Below are 20,456 nucleotides of genomic sequence, written 5' to 3'. Positions count from 1 at the left end.
TTGCCCTTTCGATAGATATTTTTTTTCCTGCTTTTGTTAGTTGCTTTCCTTATTATGATCGTTTCCAAACTTTCCTCTGTTGAATTCGATACCCAAGCCCACCTGATGCACTAGCTCCGTAGCGGTGGGCTTTGGGTCTTAGTTCATTTCCTTAGCTTTCAGTCCGTTTTAGTCTGTGGTCTGGGAGTTCTTTGCTTTATTGGCTTCGTGGTTTTATTACGTTTGTCTCTAGTGTAAAATAGTCTGCAGGAATTGGTGTTTGCCTGTTTCGCTTCTTTTCTTCCAGATTGGGTTTTTCTGTCATTCCCTTCCTCCCTCCCTCCTTTCCTGCCTTTCTCCCAAAAATCCATCCATCCTTCCTTCCCTCCTTCCTTCCTTCCTTCCTTCCTTCCTCTCTTCCTTCCTCCTTCCTTCCTCCCTTCCTTCCTTCCTTTTCTTCTGTATTACATATCTTTTCACCTTGCTTATGTTTAATATGGGCACTTCAGTGAGGTAGTAATGAGAACAGACATGGGGGGGGGTACCTGGGTGGCTCAGTCAGTTAAGTATCTGACCCTGGATCTCGGCTCAGGTCAGGAGTTTGCATCGGGCTCTGTGCTGACAGCATGGAACCTGCTTGGGATTCTCTCTCTCCCTCCTTCTCTGCCCCTCCCCCACTCACACACTATCTCTCTCTCTCTCTCTCAAAATAAATAAATAAATAGATAAACTTAAAAAAAAAAAGGGAGAACAGACATTAGAGCCCAATACCTGGGATATACTCTTGGTTCGTCCGTTCAATAGTAATACAATTTGGGGGGCCCCTGGGTGGCTCAGTCGGTTAGTGTCCGACTTCAGCTCAGGTCACGATCTCGCGGTCTGTGAGTTCGAGCCCCGCGTCAGGCTCTGGGCTGACGGCTCGGAGCCTGGAGCCTGTTTCCGATTCTGTGTCTCCCTCTCTCTCTGCCCCTCCCCCGTTCATACTCTGTCTCTCTCTGTCTCTGTCTCAAAAATAAATAAACGTTAAAAAAAATTAAAAAAAAAAATTGCTCTTCAGGGTTTGGTGGGCTTACCCCCCAGCCCCACCCCGCAGCGGCGGTGGGGTTCTACTGTTCCAGAATCTTCCGTCCCTCGCCACGGTCACCACTTTTCAGACTGTGTAGACTGAGGTTGCGTTCCTTTCTTCATCGGCTTGCTTTCCGCTGTTGAAAATTGTCCTGGCTTGTGACTTTCACCTCTTACTGGGAAAGCATAGTTCTCTGATCGAATTTTGTTCCGCTGTCTTTATCTGGAAATCTTGTGGTGAGCTTCTTTAAAAAAACGAAAGATAGGAAAAAACAAAACATTCCTAGACCCAGCCCTGGACCTTCCATTTCAGAGGGTCTGGAATGGAGCCCAAGTATCTCCTTTTTAAAAGCCTCCCTGTGGTTCTTAGGATCAACTAAGTTTACATCCAGTATTCTTATGAGAGGATTATATTTTTCTCTTGCCTTTTAATTAGCCTGTCTGAAGAGCAAGTTTAATATATAAAACACTTAAAAGTTCTCAGAAAGATCCCATAAATTTATAGATGCTTTTTGTGGTTTATTTTCTTGCTTGTTTGTTAAAATAACCTCGTACAAAATAGGGCAAGAAAGCCCATCTCCAGAGAATGCAAATGAAAGTCGATCTTTTTTTTGTAGCGGTCCCTGAGAGAAATATCCTGACTTTCCCTTCCAGACCTCTTAAGCTTTTAGTTTTCTGCTGGCATTTATAGAGTGAATTATTCATCGGTGCTTTTAAGAAGCTTTTTTGAATGCTGTTTACGTACGCTAATATGATCAAAGTGATACTCATTCATCACAGTATGATGGGTTTTTGTTTTAACTTTTTTAAAAACTTTTTTTTAATGTTTTCTTTTATATTTGAGAGAGAGAGAGAGAGAGCCCGCGTGCACTAGCGGGTGAGGGGTAGAGGAATGGAGACAGAATCCGAAGCAGGCTCCAGGCTCGAGGCTGTCAGCAAAGAGCCCGACGCGGGGTTCGAACTCACGAGCTGTGAGATCATGACCTGAGCCGAAGTCAGATTTCAATAAACCTTTAAAATAACAGTTTTGAAAGAATTTTTATAGAAGATGTGAGTTTCGAAGTGGTATTTTCCATTTATACTTTATTGTGAACAGAAGAAATGATTAATATTTAAAACCTTGCATTAAAAATCATTTCACATGCAGGGGCACCTGAGTGGCTCAGTCGGTTAAGCGTCCAACGTCAGCCCAGGTCATGATCTCAGTTTATGAGTTCGAGCCCCACATCGGGCTCTGTGCTGACAGCTCGGAGCCTGGAGCCTGCTTTGGGTTCTGTGTCTCCCCCTCTCTCTGCCCCTCCCCTGCTCACACTCTGTCTCTCTCTCCCGCTCTCTCAAAAATAAATAAACATTAAAAAATACTTCACATGCAGCCAATAGGCTTTTTACTACTCCAGTCTCCCATGTTTGCTAACAAGAACCTGTTGGTTTTATATTCACCTGCTTTCCACGTGTTCCCCTTTTGTCCCTGCCACCTGTAAGGAGGACAGACTGTTTTTACTAAATCTTCCTTTTACGGGGTGATTGTGGTCAAACCAGCTCAAAGAACTGTACTGTGCTTTTAGCAGACAAGGTTTCCCTCTTTTGCATTAGTTTTTTTCTTCAAGTCACATTTTAATTTTATTTTTAATTTTAATTTTTTTTAATGTTTTTTAAATTTAGTTTTGAGAGAAAGAGAGAGAGAGAACTCAAGCAGGGGAGGGGCAGAGAGAGAGAGAGAGAGAGAGAGAGAATCCCAAGCAGGTTCTGTGACGAAAGCAGCAAGCCCAATGTAGGGCTCGAACTCATGAACCGTGAGATCATGATCTGAGCCGAACTCGGATGCACAACCTCTGAAATACCCAGGTGCCCTATTTTATTTTTTATTTTTAAAGACCTTATTTTTGGGGCGCCTGGGTGGCTCCGTCGGTTAAGCGTCCGACTTCGGCTCAGGTCATGATCTCCAGTTCGTGGGTTCGAGCCCCGCATCAGGCTCTGTGCTGACAGCTCAGAGCCTGGAGCCTGCTTCAGATTCTGTGTCTCCCTCTCTCTCTCTGACCCACCCCTGTTCGTGCTCTGTCTCTCTGTGTCTCAAAAATCAATAAACGTTACAAAAACAAATTAAAAAAAATTAAAAAAAAATAAAGACCTTATTTTTAAGTAATCTCTACGCCCAGCGTGTGGCTTGAACTCACGACCCTGAGATCAAGAGTCACAGGCTCTACTGACTGAACCGGCCAGGAGCCCCCCTCGTATCTTCATTTTAAATGACAACGATCAATATTCTAGTGGATGTTACATACTCCCCTAGAATTTCCAAACCTGAAGGGACAGTAGAGGTCATTTCATCCAGTCCCCTCGGACTCATGGATGAAGACCTGAACACACAGACTTTTTACCCAAGTCCACGGCCTCGTGTCGTCTAGTAACACCTGTTAGAGATGAGATCGCATCCACTTTGTCCATGAAATGTACCCTGATCCAAACTGTAAACTTAGGACGGCACGTTTGTTTTTTTTTTTCTAGACGATTCTGTTGGTTTCAGGGGAAATGAAAGAACAAAATAGTGAAAGTAGCTGCTAGAAAAGAGGACTAGCCCTCAGGTGAGGGCTCCCACTGTGGACCATTAGTCAGCCTTTGGCTGTTCCTCTAAACCACAGCCGCCGAAGGCAGGCCCCACGAGAAATCAGCCAGCGAGACCCATGTGAGCGAGTTTTCTTTTTTCATGTTTGCCTCCTAGCTTTTGTGTAGATCGCAGCGTGTTGACTGTAGACATTATCTGGATTCTTGACCTGGAGGTGAGATTCGGAAGAGAGATAGGAGTGATTTCGGGCTCGTCGGAGTGCGATCGGTGCAAATCGGCTGGGCAGGTTGAAAGTTCTCGTTAAATGTCGTAGCGTGAACGTCCCCCGAATATGGTCTCCGCTTCCTCCGAGAAGGCTTCCTTCCCCTTCTCCCCTTTTCGTTAGCTCTTTGGAGGGGCAGCCGCACCGCCTTGACGGCATGCCCTTGGCACTTGGAGTTTTAATTTGAACATTTTGGACGTAGTCCCCGTGCTTTCCGTGGGTTTAGGGTAATACTATTCGGCTGCAGAGGACCACAAAGGAGCAGTGGCCTGGTGGGAAAACCCACCGTCAGCTCAGTCCTGCCTGTGAACGTGGCTTCATGGGTACACAGGGTCTGTAGTCTCCGATTCAAGCCGGGTCGACATCAGCTAGTGCCTCCCTCTGTGCTTTTCTTTTAAACGTGGTTTTTAATGTTTATTTTTGAGAGAGACAGAGCGTGAGCGGGGGAGGGGCAGAGAGAGAGGGAGACACAGAATGGGAAGCAGGCTCCAGGCTCTGAGCTGTCAGCACAGAGCCCGACGCGGGGCTCGAACCCATAGACCGTGCGATCATGACCTGAGCCGAAGTCGGCCGCTCAACCGACTGAGCCCCCCAGGTGCCCCCGCCCCTCTCTGTTCTTATCTGCTCTAGGAAGGAAATGGGGCGCCCCGGTGACTCAGTCGGGTAAGCACCCGACTTCAGCCCGGGTCATGATGTCACCGTCCGTGAGTTCGAGCCCCGCGTCGGGCTCCGTGCCAACAGCTCAGAGCCCGGAGCCTGCTTTGGATTCTGTGTCCCCCTCCCCTGCTCACGCTCTGTCTCCCTGTCTCTCAAAAAACGAATGAACGTTAAAAATTTTTTTTTTTTAAAACGAAGGAAAAGAATGGATTTCAACTGTGGACATTTTCTGATTTTTTTTTTTTTTAAGTTGTCAACAAAAGCACTGACTTCACCTTCCATCACTGATTTCTCGGTCGTCTTTTTTTTTTTTCTCTCAGTCATCTCTCTACAGAAGGTGACATTGTCTGCATTTTTGTTTTAGGAATCTTGCAAAGAAATACCAACCTAAAAAGAACTCGAAGGAGGAAGAGGAATACAGGTCTGTTTAACACCGATCATTATGTGGTGATATCTTTATGCCAGTGGTGATGATGGTGAAGGAAAGAAAAAAATGAAATCTACAAAACTAAGCTGCCTTCCCCGCTCCTCTTTGTGTCAGTTTTTAAACGGGAAGAACCATAAAGACCCTGCTCCACTAACTTCCCTTTGACGGAGTCACTAGACCTATTCCAGATCATTTCAGTTAAGGTGATGGGGAAAAGCTTAATCTACGCAAATACAGGAAGTGTGGATTATGCAGTCCGCCGTCTGGATTTGGCTTTGTAACATCAGGAGTCTGTTTCACCGAGAAATGTGTTCATTTCAGTCGGTAGCTAAGGCACCTTACCGTGGATGGCCCCAAAGTATTATGTCTCTCACCTAGACCTAAATATCCACTGCATTAGTGCATTTACCACGTATACGTATTGGGGGGTATCTTTGGACCGAGCATTAACAGAGCCAAATCCTGCCTTATGTAGAGTGATTCGGCGTTCCCCAAAATGCAAAGTGTCTCACTGGTAATTAATTCCGAGCCATTTTGACCGGAGCACTCTTACGTGTGATGAATTGCCAGGATCCTCTGGGAGGTCGATGCATGTTAACCTGATTTTAATTAATATTTTGTCAGCGCGCAGCGCGTTAGAGCGGACGTGGCCTTGTTTGCAAAGGAGTGGCGTGTGTTCTGTTCCGTAGGTATACGGCATGTAAAGCCTTCCTTTCCACCCTGAACGAAATGAACGATTACGCCGGGCAGCACGAAGTTATCTCCGAGAACATGACCTCACACATCACTGTGGAGCTAGCCCGCTACGTCCAGGAACTGAAGCAGGAGAGGAAATCGGTAACAAATAGCATTTTTTTTTTAAGGTTTATTTTTATTTTTGAGAGAGAGAGAAAGAGAGAGCGAGCGTGCATGCAAGCACGGGGTGGGAGGGCAGAGAGAAGGAGGGGGACAAAGGATCCAAAGTGGGCTCTGTGCTGACAGCAGAGAGCCTAATGCGGGGGGTCAGACTCATGAACCGTGAGATCATGACCTGAGCCGTAATCTTTTCGTAGCTTTTATTATTAACAAAGGAGAAAAATGTACGGTCACATGAAGTATATTCATAGTGAAGGTTTCATCCTAAAAGATTTATTTTAATCGATTATTTTAAGTCTATTTATTTTGAGAGGGACAGAGACAGTGTGAGTGGGGGAGGGGCAGAGAGAGAGAGGGAGAGAGAGAGAATCCCAAGCAGGTTCTGCCCTGTGAGCACAGAGCCTGATGCGGGGCTCGAACCCATGAAACCGTGAGATCATGACCTGAGCCGAAACCAGGAGTTGGATGCTTAACCCACTGAGTCCCCCGGAGGCCCCTAAGAGATTTATGGTTAGGCTGTGGTCTGTGTCATTGTTCTTTGATCCCTTAGGAAGTAAGGGCATCATACTATGTTAGTAATAAGGTACCAGAGCTGGCCAGCGACGATACTTTTTTCATTTAAATTTGAGTCCTTTGGGGCGCCTGGGTGGCGCAGTCGGTTAAGCATCCGACTTCAGCCAGGTCACAATCTCACGGTCCGTGAGTTCGAGCCCCGCGTCAGGCTCTGGGCTGATGGCTCGGAGCCTGGAGCCTGTTTCCGATTCTGTGTCTCCCTCTCTCTCTGCCCCTCCCCCGTTCATGCTCTGTCTCTCTCTGTCCCAAAAATAAATTAAAAAAAAAAAAAAAAAAAAAACGTTGAAAAAAAATAAATTTGAGTCCACAGTAATGGTTGTAAGTGCTCTGGTGTTGCTCGAGCCAACGGGGAAGATCTCGTTGCTGCTGAAACGGAAGAGACGTTAAATAAATCATGACCAAAATAATTATTTCATTGTGAGAGTAGCTACAGAGTATGACTGCAGGGGCTTTGGGAGCAGATGATAGGAATCCCTAACATGCTTGGACCCAGGACCAGGGAGAAGCTTCCCAGGGCCCTCAGCACTTAACGTTTTGGCAAGACTCGAAGTAGGAGGACGAGTTGCCTGGTGCAAACCATAGAGGGAACAGCCAGTGCAAAGGCCCTGAGACAGGAAGGTATTTGGAACGGCTGAGGCGTTTACTCTTTCTAAGCTATAAGTAGGTAGAACATGGCTTTGGGGGTGTATAGAAGTTAGGAACAGATCTATGCCTGAAGATCAACCCATTCGTTGCAAAAAAAAAAGTTCGTAAACTGAGATGAAATTTTTATCTGTTCACATTAGAGCAGTGGATCTCAAGCTGGCACAATTTTGACCCCCCCCCCCCAACATGTGCCAATGTCTGGAGATAGTTCTGGTTGTGTGGGGGGGGATTAGCTTTGGGGGGGGGTTGCCACTGGCATCTGGTGGGTGGAACCCGGACATGCTGTTCAACATCCTGTGATGCATAGGGCGGCCTCCACAACAAAGAATTACCTGGCCCCTGATGTCCGTGGTGCCCAGACTGACATGACAGCCTCTTCCAGACCGTTCATTAAAGAAGGTCTTTTCCGTGATGGAAAGGAAGCAGTGAAGCAAAATACTAAGGTTCAGAATGAAACGCCGTGGCCTATTGTGATCCTCAGGGAAATGCGGTCAATCTGGACATGATGTTGGACTGCTTCCCTGGGCACTTGAACTTCCCTCAACCTTGCACAGTTTGTACCCTCTTCCTGTTTGTTTCTTTGTTCGGTGCTTTGTGTGTCTTCACTGACCTTTATCCACCCATATAGCTTAGAGATTTAGCCAACGCCCTCAACAAGAACTCTCTGCATTTACCTTAGTCCGGAACGTACATGCTGTTTCTGGAGTGGACCGTGAGATATGAACCCACATGACCTGGCTTCCTGTTAGTTTTTTTTTTTTTTTAAATAATGCTTATTTGTTTCGAGAGAGGGGGAGAGACAAAGAACGAAGGGGGGAGGGGCAGAGAGAGAGAGAGAGAGAGAGAGAGAGAGAGAGAGGATCCCAAGCAGGCTCTGCGCCCTCGGCACAGAGCCCAACTTGGAGCTCGAACTCACAAACCTTGAGATCGTGACGTGAGCCGAAACCAAGAGTCAAATGCTTAACCGACTGAGCTACCCAGGTGCCCCACTTTTTTTTTTTTTTTTAAGTTTATTTATTGCGAGAGAGAGAGAGAGAGCGAGTGTGCGAGCCAGGGAGGGGTAAAGAGACAGCGTGAGAGAGAATCCCAAGCAGGCTCTGTGGTCTCAGCGCGGAGCCCGATGGGCGGGATCCCACGAACCACGAGTTCACGACCTGAGCCGAAACCAAGAGTCAGATGCTTCACTGACTGAGCCCCCCTCCTGTCACTTTTTTTTATTCTTCTCCTGCGGACACATTGCTCCCTCGCTGCTCCTCCTCCTTGCCCTGTGTGATCCTGCCTCAGGGCCTTTGCACTGGCCTTTTATTTCCTCGGAAAGCTTTCCCCCCAGATACCTGCAGAGCTCACCTGCTGAGTTCTTTCGCAGGAATATGGTCTTCTCATTGAGGTCTGTCTTGTCCACCTTATTTAAACTTACAAAGTCCCCCCGACTCCTTCCCCTCCTCATTGCCCCCACCTTCCCTGCTTTACTGTTTTTCCCTAGTGGTTGCCAGCGTCTAACATTTTATGTATCTGTTTCCTTGCGTCTCACGCTAGAACGTAAGCTCCATGAGGGCAAGAATTTTCTTGGTTACCGTTGTATCTCGAGCTCGAGTGTCCGGGCGGGACAAAGCAGGCTCTTGATAAATACTCCCAAGGTGGAAGAAATAATTAAGAAGTGGTGAGAAGCGGTCTTAGACTCAACTTTGTCCTCAGGGAGACTTCGTGTTGAGGATCCTTGTGTGTCTTTGCTGTGTTACGATTGGGTCCTTTCGTTCTGTTTACCCCCCGTAAATCACATGTCTTGTACCGTCCGTCATATCTGTAGTTTGAATTCTGTTCCCTTTTTATCAGAAATTATAGTAATTTATGGAGTAAATTACAGGTGGCACAGATACACGTTAAATAATATCTTGCGATACGTGCTGTTCCTTTTATTTTAAGGAGAATCGCAAGCACACATTTCTGAGTCAAATGTTCTGCCGGGAAGAATTACAAACACCGTGCTCTCTTGAAGCATTTTGTAATTATATTAAAATGACATTTGAGGAAGCTGGGAAACCTTTTATTTACTTCGTTTTTGCTTGTTTATTTATTTTTGAGAGAGAGAGAGAGAGAGAGAGCAGGGGAGGAGCAGAGGGAGAGGGGGTGGGACGGAGAATCCCAAGCAGGCACCACGCCGACAGAGGAGAGCCCGATGCGGGGCTCGAACGCACAAACCATGAGATCATGACCTGAGCCAAACTCAGACACTTAACGGACTGAGCCACCCAGGCGCCCCAGGAAACTGGGAAACCTTTTAGAATTCCAGGACGCGTATCGGTAGGCAAATGCGTATTTGCGGTGTTTTCATATTTACCATCATTTGGAGTGACCGCACATGGTGACACGTTGTATGTTGAGACGCTGTGACTTTAAAAATCATTCGGATGATATTGGCTATTTAGTTGTTTGGCCTCAGATCTTCATGTTTCTGGATTTGCATAACTGATATCTTTTACGTTTTAACATTTACTCTCCACGGTTCCCCTCGGGAACGTTTTACTCCAGACCAGGAGGCTGGAGGCGTTGGGGCTGGAGAGTCAACCCGACTGTCCGGGCTGTCAGCACAGAGCCCGACGCGGGGCTCGAACCCACAAACCGCGAGATCATGACCTGAGCCGGAGTCGGACGCTTAACCGACTGATTCTTTAACTTCCATGCGAGGAGGCCGGGTCAACGTGTAAACTTCTTCGTGGGCAGTTAGCTGTGGCCAAGGAGCTCCTTGAGATGGAACGCTGATGACCAATGTGTCTCCTTTCGAGCTTTCCCTTTTGGCTCCCCTCTTACTGGTTTTTAAAGTATATTGTAAGAGAGAGAGCGAGAGCAAGTGGGGGAGGGGCAGAGAGAGAGAGAGAGAGAGAGAGAGAATCCCAAGCATGCTCCGCACGGTCAGTGCAGAGCCCAGTTCAGGGCTCGAACTCCTGAACCGTGAGATCGTGACCTGAGCCCAAATCTAGAACTGGATGCTTAACCGACTGAGCCACCCAGGCGTCCCTCCCCCAACTCTTATTAGTGAGTGATCTTATTTATTTTTGAAAAGGGGACTCTTAAAAACACGGCAAAATGGGATCTTTTCCCCTTTCTGGAACTCGCATCTAGGTCTGCTGGTGTCACGTCTAGGGGCCTTTGACGTAGCGGCGAAATCCTATCTGCCCAAAGGGATGATTTAGAATTTACAGGATTACTGCTGGATCTCATTACTGCCTAGAGCGTGTTTCCAAGTTCGGTTTGGAATGCTACTGGAAAATTATTTCTCCTCTAGATTTTGCTACGTTTGAGTAGACGAGTCTCTCACGAGAGTCTGCACGGTAAAAAAATAGCTCCTTATGCAAAAGATGTTTCCTTCCTATTTTGTCAAGCTTTGAAAGGAAGGTAGTAAGAAGGAAGGAAGTGGGAGAGATGGTTGTCTTCGGGGGGCGTTTCAGAGTGAGCCGGCTAGCCGATCTTTAAGTCTTAAAGACCTTGGTTGTAAAATAGGATTCTTGCCGTTCGTGTGTTTAGGAGAAAAGATGGGTTTTATGCCGCCCTGTCCACATCCACCCGTGTTCCCATGTTACGTGCAACTCTCTCACATAGTGTTGAAAAAAAATTATTTTTAACATTTATTTAGTTTTGAGAGACGGAGAGAGATTGAGCCCCAGTTGGGGAGGGGCAGAGAGAGAGGGAGACACAGAATCTGAAACAGGCTCCAGGCTCCGAGCCGTCAGCACAGAGCCCGACGCGGGGCTCGAACCCACGAACTGTGAGATCATGACCTGAGTTGAAGTTGGACGCTTAACCGACTGAGCCACCCCAGGTGCCCCTCCCCCTCCTTTTTTTGAAGGTGGGGGAGGGCTAGGATTCATTTATTAGTTGTCAGTATTGTGTAGAATGTTACCAAAACTCTGGATTAGAGAACAAAAACTCGGGGCGCCTGGGTGACTCAGTCGGTTAGGCGACTTCAGCTCGGGTCATGATCACACGGTTCGTGAGTTCGAGCCCCGTGTCGGGCTCTGGGCTGACGGCTCGGAGCCTGGAGCCCGCTTCGGAGTCTGTGTCTCCCTCTCTCTCTCTCTGCCCCTTCCCTGCTCGCACTGTCTGTCTCAAAGATATATAAAGTTAAAAAAAAACCCAAAACTTAAAGTTTTTATAAATCAGAACCTCGTTTTTCCAAGTTTCCTTCTAGACATCATTTATAGACATAAAGATATTGATATGTATAGAGAGAGACAGATATGGGTGTATATATAGTATCTGTATAAGAATATATAACATTTAAGCATATGAGTCCTATATAGGTATAATTTATATTTTTATTTATTCTCCATTTAATAGCATAAGCAGTTTCCAATTTCGTACGCGAAAACATACAATTTTCATGATTAGAATTGTAGTGGCTATGTCTCATTCTAATGCTATTGTATACTTAATTAATTCTTTAATATTTGATCTATAGGCTATTACCGGTTTCTGATTACTCACTTATATAAACAATACTGCGGAGAACTCATTACTTTAATAGCTGTTTGGTGTGGGGGGTGGGGATCGTTTCTCCCAGCTAAATTCCCAGAAAGAGAATACGAGGTCAAAGCATACGTGGTTTACGGTTCTCAATTAAGCTTTGGTCACTTACAAGAGTAACGGTCTTTAACGGAAGTAAATACACTCTTGTTGGCGATTTCTGCACATCGCATCCAGTATTCAGAGAACTTCAGAGGGATCGTTTGGGGCAGCTCCAGCTTTGAGGCTGTCGCAGGGTTATCCACAGTGGTCACCACTAACCGCGTAAGAGGGATTTATGGAGATTTGTTGCCCCAGAAGGGGAGTCAGGAGGTTCCGGCCAATATTTACTGGAACTTCCTCTTGAAGTTAGGTATTGGGTAGGTCCTATTTAGAAACCTAGGGAGGGACTTAATTTCCTACAAGGCAGTTTTGTAGCACAGACTGACCCTACTGTGTTTAGAACATGTTTTTATGCGCGATTACAGCAAAGAGACAGAAGGAAAGCGAAAAACGAAAGGAACGTACGTATGTGATCATCTGATTACAAATCTGTCTCTGATCCCTTCGGTCCTGTTGAGATGCAACTTTGGGTACTGTGTTAAGAGATTTTAGATTTCGTGGCCTGGGAGAGGAGCATCGTTCCCAATAAGAGTTCCTCCTTCCTGGGGTTACCTCTTTTATTTAAATAAATCCAAAAGCGAGGAGCCCTAAAGAAGCTGTTGGTCTTTGGCAAGGTCATGCTGATACGACACCCACTGGTGGCCCCTGGTCTAATGGATCTCTAGAAGGTGTATTTTGTTTTGTTTTGGAAGCACACGTGATGGTCGCATTCTGTTCATCGAGGGCCTGTCACCACTGTGGTTCTGTCACCCGCAGAACCGTAGACAGTCTGTCCTGTCATTTATGGGGTAGCATAGCTAGTTATCAGGGCACTGAAATTCTGTTCTCGATTCCATAGATCTGAAGTGCAACTCTGGGTTCTGGGTTTCTCCCTCAGGAGCTGGAATGACACCTTCTTTTTCTTCTGAGACCGGGAATTACTTGACTGATGTTTTGTGTCCCAACTGACTCTCCTCTATCCAGGCACCTGCTCGTCACCTCCCGCCATGTGCCCGATGCAGCATCCCCCCCCCCCCCACCAGTGCACCAAGGAAAGAGGGGGTTCTGGAGCCCAGCAGTACTGGGAGTGATGCCCCAGGGCTGTGGGAGGCAGTGGCTCATGTATCCCATCCAGAAAGAAACTTTGGATCCCCGAAACTCCTTTTTATCACACCCCATTCCAGTCTGCATTTCCTCCAGTCAGTCAGTGGCACTCCTTTTTAACCTAGTTGTTCTGGCCCCCTTCGCACCCCATCTTCTGTATAGTAGCAGGTCCTGTGATCGGCTCTATCTTCAGCAAATGTCCCCAATCCAAACACTTCTCAGCCCTCGTCCAGTCCCTCATCGTCTCACCCGGAGGAGTGCTCCAGGCTTCCCGACTCCCCCCTCGGCTTCCGGGCTCGCCCCGTGGTCCGTGACGCAGCTCCCCATCTCCACCTGTACCCCCGGTCCCTCTGCTGCACCTGCCACATTCGGAACATTCTCCACACGCCAGGGAGTCCGTGCAACCTTGTGGTGGCACAGAGCAGACCACGTCCTGGTGGCTTCCCCTCACGCTAACGTGGCTTTGGAAGCTGTCCTTGGTCCAGCCGTCGCCTGCTTCGGCCTTGTCCGTCATCTCCGTCTGGTCACATTGGCATCAGCTGTTCCGTGAACACACCCAGCCCTCTCCCACCTCAGGGCATCTCCGTTGCTGTTCCCGCTGCTCGGAAGGGTGTTTCCCCGGACCTCTGCAAGTCCGCTCCTACACTTTGTTCAAGAAACCTCATCCAGGGGCCCCTGGGTGGCTCAGTCGGTTAAGCGTCCGTCTTCGGCTCAGGTCATGATCTCACGGTTCGTGGGTTCGAGCCCCGCGTCGGGCTCTGTGCTGACCATTCGGAGCCTGGAGGCTGCTTCGGATTCTGTGTCTCCCTCTCTCTCTGCCCCTCCCCTGCTTACACTCTGTCTGTGTCTCTCTCAAAAATAAATAAACATTAAAAAAAAGAAAGAAAGAAAGAAAGAAACATCACCCAGACCTCTCTGTCTAAAATGCCGCTGTGCCCACACCCCCACCTCGTCCCCTTTTCTCTTCCTCTGCGTCCACTAGTTTTCACAAGGACAGCAGCACCCTGCGCATCTGGGCATACAGTTAGCACGTGTGGACTGAATGACTGAATCCCACTGAAAGAGCTTTTAGCCTTTTCAGGGAAGGATCACTGCCCCTAAAGTCCCACCCCTGGTCACCCTGGCCCTCTATTGGGCGATCCTCCTCGTCTGGGTCTAGAAGTAACAGAGGTATACCCCGGAAGAGGTCAAGGGAGGGCCGTGTCTCATCGGCTGTTTAAGATCATCCTGAGAGTTAATCAGGGGGGCACCTGGCTGGCCCAGCCCACAGAGCAGGCTGTCGATCTCGGGGCTGTGAGTTCAAGGCTCACGTTGGACGTGGAACTTAAAAAAAAAGTTAATCGGATTCTTCAGCACAATTAGGATTTTAAGCAACACGAAAGAAAGAGTTGTCCTGAAGAATAGGTTCAAAAGCCTTCTGGAGTCCAGGTACCTTGTGCACGAGGAGCATTCTGGGTAGCAAAAGCCAGCAGGAGAATGACAGGAACAGCGGGGTGAAGGCACATGGGGAGAAGGAGTGAAGGGAACTTGGCCGCAGGACGGTGAGTGGGGTCCCCTGCCCGGTGCCCAGATGGCCTGGGGGGGGGGGGGGGGGGTAAGCAGCTAAACATGATGCCGGGAGGCAGGCGCTTTAGGAACTTGAAACAAATTCACTGCGAAGGTTATCTGTATTATAAATGTATTGGGGGAAATAGACCTTCCCGAATCATTCCTCTTTATTTAATCATCTGACCATTCTGCATAAATCAGAATGCGACTCCCATCACATCCCGAAAGCTCCCAGGTTTGTGGCTTGGGATTGAAGTGAGGGGGTGAAGGGCTCCCTCGGGCAGGGTTGAAGGTGGTTGAGTTTCCCCCGCAGCCCGCATCCACGGCTCCCCTTGGCCACGCAGATTCATAGCTCTGTTCATTAATCCCGAGTCGGGCTTCGAAGCTGTTAGTGTTCAGACCCACCACGCTGTGGGTTTTGAGGAAATTATAATATTTGTCCCAGGCATATTTTCTGCAAGCTGCTTTTTTTCGTTGGCCTTTTCCAGTCTTTGTATTCCTTTGTTTTCATCTGTGGAATCTGAGTTTTATTTAAAATTCCAGATGGTTGACTGTCCTCAATTGAGTGTTTATGCTTTTTTTTTTTCACTTTTTTTTGGGGGGGGAAGTGACTGTTCTCAGATCAGTGCTATATTTTGCTTTTTTGTGGAGTTTTAAAAATTAACGGTCTATTATATATAAATCTAGTAAAAAAGAGCAGCTGCTGTACCTAATTGTGGGGTATGAATAATAGACATTCTCGCAGCCTAACGATGATCTCTTGCAGCGCTTAGTAAAACTTTCTTGGAAGCTCTGTCATTGAAGTTTTTCTTTAAGTTTGTGGTTGTTTATTTTAGGTTCCCTGTGATTCTTATCTTATCTTAGCTGCCCCTGGTCCCTGGGAGATTTCTAACAGCAACAACAACAAAAATTGGAAGGATGGTTTTTATTTGTATAGATTTTATCTGTATATAGTTTTTAAATTGTTTCTTAATGTTTATTTTTGGGGGGGGGGGGGTGAGAAGCATGAGTGCGGAAGGGGCAGAGAGAAAGGAAGACACAGAATCGGAAGCAGGCTCCGGGCTCTGAGCTGTCAGCACGGAGCCTGACGCGGGGCTCGAACCCACAAACCATGAGATCATAACCTGAGCCAAGGTAGGACGCTGAGCCGACTGAGCCACCCAGGCGCCCCTTATCTGTATATTTTTAAGGTTCAACCAGAAAGGGGAAAGGAAAGGAAGTTTAGCTGCCACCTGCCGTACCATCAGGCATTTTTAAAAGTCTCTTATCACCTTGGAAGAGACACAAAAGCATCTTGCCTGCAGCAGAAAGTCCGCAGCATCTCTCTGGGTCTCTGGAGATGGCATTTCCTGTCTTCTCTGGCGATAGGAGAAAAGCGCCGTGGTGACTTCACTCTGTGGCTCCAAAAGACCTATTCTCTTTTTCTAGAGAACAATTCCTCTTTCTCTAGCGCTGGGAGGCACACTTTTTAGATACACAGTTGCTCACTGTCCTGGGAAGAAATGCTTTGCCATTGTTTGGGAAGAAACAACAAACCCATCTGGCAAGCTGGTTTGTTTGTTTACCTTTGTTCCTGTGAACTAGCCTCTGGGATTGAAGGAGGGGACGGAGAGCTGGCCGCAGATGAACCACTGGTAGGTGGCCGTCCGCTCAGGACGGTCAGGGGGGCTCCGGTACCACCCGCCAACTTCCCAAGGGCTCAGCACCACGTCTTTGTGTGTGTGTTGTAGCCACAGATGAGTTTTGGAGGAACATATTGCCAGGAAAGAAAGATTAGGAGGGAAATCACTGACACCTCGATTTTTCCTTGTGTCCCTGGAAACCTTAGGGTCTCAAGTGTAGTTCTCAGATGATTTTTTTTTTTTTAATGTGTTATTTTGTATTTGAGAGAGTTAGAGAGAGAGAGAGAGAGAGAGAGAGAGAGAGCACGAGCAGGGGAGGGGCAGAGAGACTGAGACAGAATCCGAAGCAGGCTCTATGCTCCTAGCTGTAAGCCCAGAGCCCGATGTGGGGCGCGAACTCACAACCGTGAGATCACGACCTGAGCCGAAATCGGGAGTCGGAAGCCCCCCAGGCACCCCTGGAATAAATTCATATTTATTATTAGATTATTAAATGGAGGGGTGGTAAGAACATTCACTCTATGGGTTTTCAATCAAGATCAGCCCTCATGCTCCCAGAATGTGACTTTTTTTGGAGCAGGGGGCGGCGGGGGGTGGGGGGGGACACCTGTTGCCTTCAGAGAAGACGCCTTTGATGTTAAAGCCGAGTCAACCTTTCCCGGCAGTGCCTGTCACGTTCCCCGTGTTCTTCTGTGTCCATTTCCTCTCTCTGCCCAGGACGGGCCTCGTGTTTTGGGAGAAACGTTCATGTCGAGACTCCAGCTCGGTTCCCTTTCGTCCCCGTGTCTGTTAACGAAACCTGAGAAGTGAAGCCCCCCCCCCCCCGGGGGGCCCCCTCTTGGATTCCTAAATTGCTGGATGGAGAAAAGTTGCCTGAAAAGGGAGCTTAAAGCCGAGAAGCGTGGCCTCGAAAGAGAGACAAGGAAGGAGTCCCTTATAAAAGAGCCAGGATCTGATTTTGTCTCCTCCTTCCTGTCCTCCCCAGTCCTCAGTCCTCCTTTGTGACTCAGCCCGGCCCTAGGCTCTGACTAGGAGAGATAAACTCAGAGGGGGAGGGTGGGGGGGGGGGGAGGGGGAGCCTCCGCCATCAGTCTGCTTTCAACCTGCCTTCTGGCCACGACATTCCCCACCTTGTCTGTCAGAACACAGACGGCACATTCAAGCCCAGTCATTCCAGGAAGGTTGTTCAGTAGCAGGAGGGTTTACCTGGCTGCGGAGAAGGTTCAGGAAAAGCACTAAGAGCTAGTGCCCAACCCCGGGGGGCAGTCAGGGTGGGGAGCTGCTGCGGTCCCCTCCGTCCCACGGGGCGGGGGTTCCTGACCGCAGCCGTGGCCTCGGTCGAGGACCCAGCCAACCCAGAATTTCTCAGCGAGAGGACCTTCAGATACACCTAAATTCCCCGCCCTCTGATGCACCAGAACGTCTGTGGCAAATCTGACAGAACCGGAGGGCCCGGGAGGCCGTGTGTGGTCCATATCCCCGGGTCAGCCGCTGGGGACACAGGGGACAGATCTGGGAAATTCCCACCACATTGACGAAGTCAGTGATGTCACAGCTGAAGGAGATCACACGATTTAGGAAACGCTGGTGATTTGGGGCCACGGGATAAAAAGGACATCAGTTTCTTAACATTTCTGTGTATTTCTGGTCTTTCCTTGGGATCTCGTCTCCTTTGGAGATCTTGTCCAGGCTGTGGCTCTAACCACCCACGTGATGCTGGTGACGTCCACACTGATCTTTTTAGCGTTGACCCTTCCCTGAGCCCACACTCGGCCATCCAGCTCCCCGGTAGGCTCTCCACTTGGGGGTGTCTTAGAATGTCAACCTAACAAAGCTAAAACTGTCTGACTCCAGTACCCCCCTCCTAAAGCTCAGACCAGCAGTCTTGGAGTCAACCCTGAAACTTCCGTACCTCCACTCACATCTGATCCTGGGGTTTTCCTGACACCTGGGAAGGACACCTAGAGTCTGACCCCCGCTTACCACCTACGCTGCTGCCCTGTGGTCCAAGTCTCCCGTCTCCCGGGTTAGAGAGAGACCTGGAACCTTCCTTCACAACATGGCGCCTCTATGGGACCCATGGTTCCCCAGCTCATTCAGACCCAAAGCCTACGAGACTCTACACAGGCTGGCCCTTTCTTCTCTGACCCCGTTTCCTGATAGTGCCTGAGGCTTACCCCTGCTCTAGCCCTTTGGGGTCCTTACTGGCCAACACAAGGCACGTACCTGCCACGGGGCCTTGGCAGAGAGCAGGGGGCTGAACTTTTCAATCTAAGAAGATCTAAGTAATGGAAGCATTCATCTACACAAATGGTTGCAGGGGCATTATTCCTAGTAGCCCCCAACTGGGAACACCCTAATGTTCGTCAACTGTGAATGGAGAAACAAAATCGGTATATGACCATACAACGGAGTGTCACTGGGCAGTAAAAACGAGAGAAAGGACCGAGACCCACGTGACAACGTGGATGAACCTGGAAGACATTCTTCCTGGTGAACAGTTATGCGCTAATGGAAGCCATTGTGTGTGAATTCTCAAAGCAGCGGAAAAATAAAGGTCTCCGTGGTCGCTGTCCTAACGACCATTCCTGCCCTTTTCACGAGTGTTGCGCGCGGGTCTGAGAACTCGGGATTATCCTACCTGAAGTTTGAGGGGGAAACTCTGTGACTGTGTTTTCATTTCCCCTTTATTTTTTATTTATTTATTTTTTTAATGTTTCATTTATTTTTGAGACAGAGCCTGAGCAGGGGAGGGGCAGGGAGAGAGGGGGACACAGAATCCGGAGCGGGCTCCGGGCTCCGAGCCGTCAGCACAGAGCCCGACGCGGGGCTCGAACTCACGGACCGCGAGATCGTGACCTGAGCCGAAGTCGGACGCTTAACCAGCTGAGCCACCCAGGCGCCCCTCCCCTTTATTTTTTAAGTCTTCCATTTCTTTGGAATGCACTAGAGGTTCAGCATTTCAATACGGTTTAGGGGGCGCCTGGCTGGCTCCGTAGGCAGAGCACGCAACGCTGGATCCCAGGGTTGTGAGTTCAAGCCCCCCGTTGGGCGTGGAGCCTACTTAAAACAAGAAACTAAATATGATTTGAGTTGATGATTTTTTTTCCCCTCAGGTGTGACCCTGGGAAAGAGGGGGTGCTAATCACTGTGCGTTTTCTGTTTCCAGTACTTTCACGATGGGCGGAAGGCACAACAGCACATCGAGATCTGCTGGAAGCAGCTCGAATCAGTAAGTGGAGGACAAACGGCTCGAGAAACGGCTTTAGGTTCCCTAAACGTGAACGCGAGCGCGAAGCGATCCGTAAGCGCGAAACCAAAACGCCAAAGACACGCCTTCAGAGATCTTCCAGTTTGAATTGGATTTGTTTGTAGGCGCCCTTAGGGAGACTAGGATGTTGAGCCCCAAGAGCTCACGTAGAGTGTTTTTCTTAAAAAAGAAAAAAAAAAAAATCACACGCAAAGAACAAAGGGGAGATGGGTTTGGGTGGAAATAAATGCAGCTGTTCGAGTAACTTATTGAAATCGTCACAAATCCGCTCAGAGGAAGGAGAAAGCTCTTTGGGGGATGGAGATGAAATGATACCCTCGCGTAGGAATCTCGTGGTTGCATTAACACCTGCTCTCCTGCCACCACTCGCCCCTGCTTTCAGAGTAAAAGGCGATTTGAGCGTGACTGCAAAGAGGCGGACAGGGCACAGCAGTACTTTGAGAAGATGGACGCCGACATCAATGTCACCAAAGCAGACGTTGAGAAGGTGAGGTGACAGTGAGAGTCTTTCACTTACTTCCCTTAGCTGGGCCTGGAGCCCCTCCTCCCCAGGCTGCCCGTCCCCAAGCTCTCCTTTCCGACGGCACCGCAGAAGGCCACCCACCCTGGGATCAGTGCTTCCCGTTTTGTGTCACCTGTCGTGGGGGCCAGAAGCCCTGACTTTCGGGGCGTCTCCGGAGTGCCGATCGGGGGCAGTTGGCCGAATCGTGTGGTCCCCAGGATGGTGACGCGGAGACTCGGCCTGGGAGCGGCTCGCAGCAGGGTGGTTTCCGGAGGTTGTGGCTTTTCCCTTAATGGCTTTTCAAAGAACGAGTTCACCCCTTTAAAAGCCAGAGCACAGGGCCGCAGAGCCATCTGGAAGAGATCGGCTGCCTCTGATGCTTCCGCTCGGGAGATAAAGGGCCTGGAGGGCCGGCCTGCCTTGCAGTGGATTCATTGCAGTTGTTAGCAGGTGGTAGCTGAGGGCTGGCCTCTGGGCGTCCCCGACTTGTGTCGCAGTTAGGAAGGTGATAAAGCTCGCACTGTACCTTCTTGTGGGTCCCATACGTGTTTTTCCCTAGAAGCGGAGTTTTCTTTTCCAAAGAGTCATCAATACAGGGTAAACAGCGTGAGGCCTGCTAAATGGCTGTATTCATCCCACGACCGCCCAGGGCCGTTTTGACGTCCTCAGCCTGCTGCTTTCTGTGGGGAGAAGCCTGGCATTTTCATAGGTTTCTTTCACTTTTGCCAGATTCGTGGGAGACGAGTTTAGTTGGAAAATAGCGTGGATGATTTAGTTATGG

The 20,456-nt window shown here is 48.7% G+C and overlaps 1 protein-coding gene across 15 annotated transcripts in view; it reads left to right on the top strand.

Moving 5' to 3' along the window:
- FNBP1 (formin binding protein 1) overlaps positions 1-20,456 on the top strand; it is a 139,300-nt gene that overhangs the window by 58,280 nt on the left and 60,564 nt on the right. For 14 of the 15 annotated variants that reach the window (XM_078436364.2, XM_078436375.2, XM_078436374.2 and 11 more), the window contains 4 exons: positions 4,891-4,947; positions 5,643-5,790; positions 19,072-19,134; positions 19,556-19,660. In XM_078436364.2, the coding sequence (XP_078292490.1) occupies positions 4,891-4,947; positions 5,643-5,790; positions 19,072-19,134; positions 19,556-19,660 (373 nt within the window). The remainder of the gene's footprint in view (positions 1-4,890; positions 4,948-5,642; positions 5,791-19,071; positions 19,135-19,555; positions 19,661-20,456) is intronic. The other variant, XM_078436371.2, reaches the window with a different exon arrangement.

The sequence above is a fragment of the Panthera onca genome, chromosome D4 (genome assembly GCF_046562875.1).
Source record: "Panthera onca isolate mPanOnc1 chromosome D4, mPanOnc1 haplotype 2, whole genome shotgun sequence".
Lineage (NCBI taxonomy): Eukaryota > Metazoa > Chordata > Mammalia > Carnivora > Felidae > Panthera > Panthera onca.
This window is presented reverse-complemented; position numbering and strand designations above follow the sequence as displayed.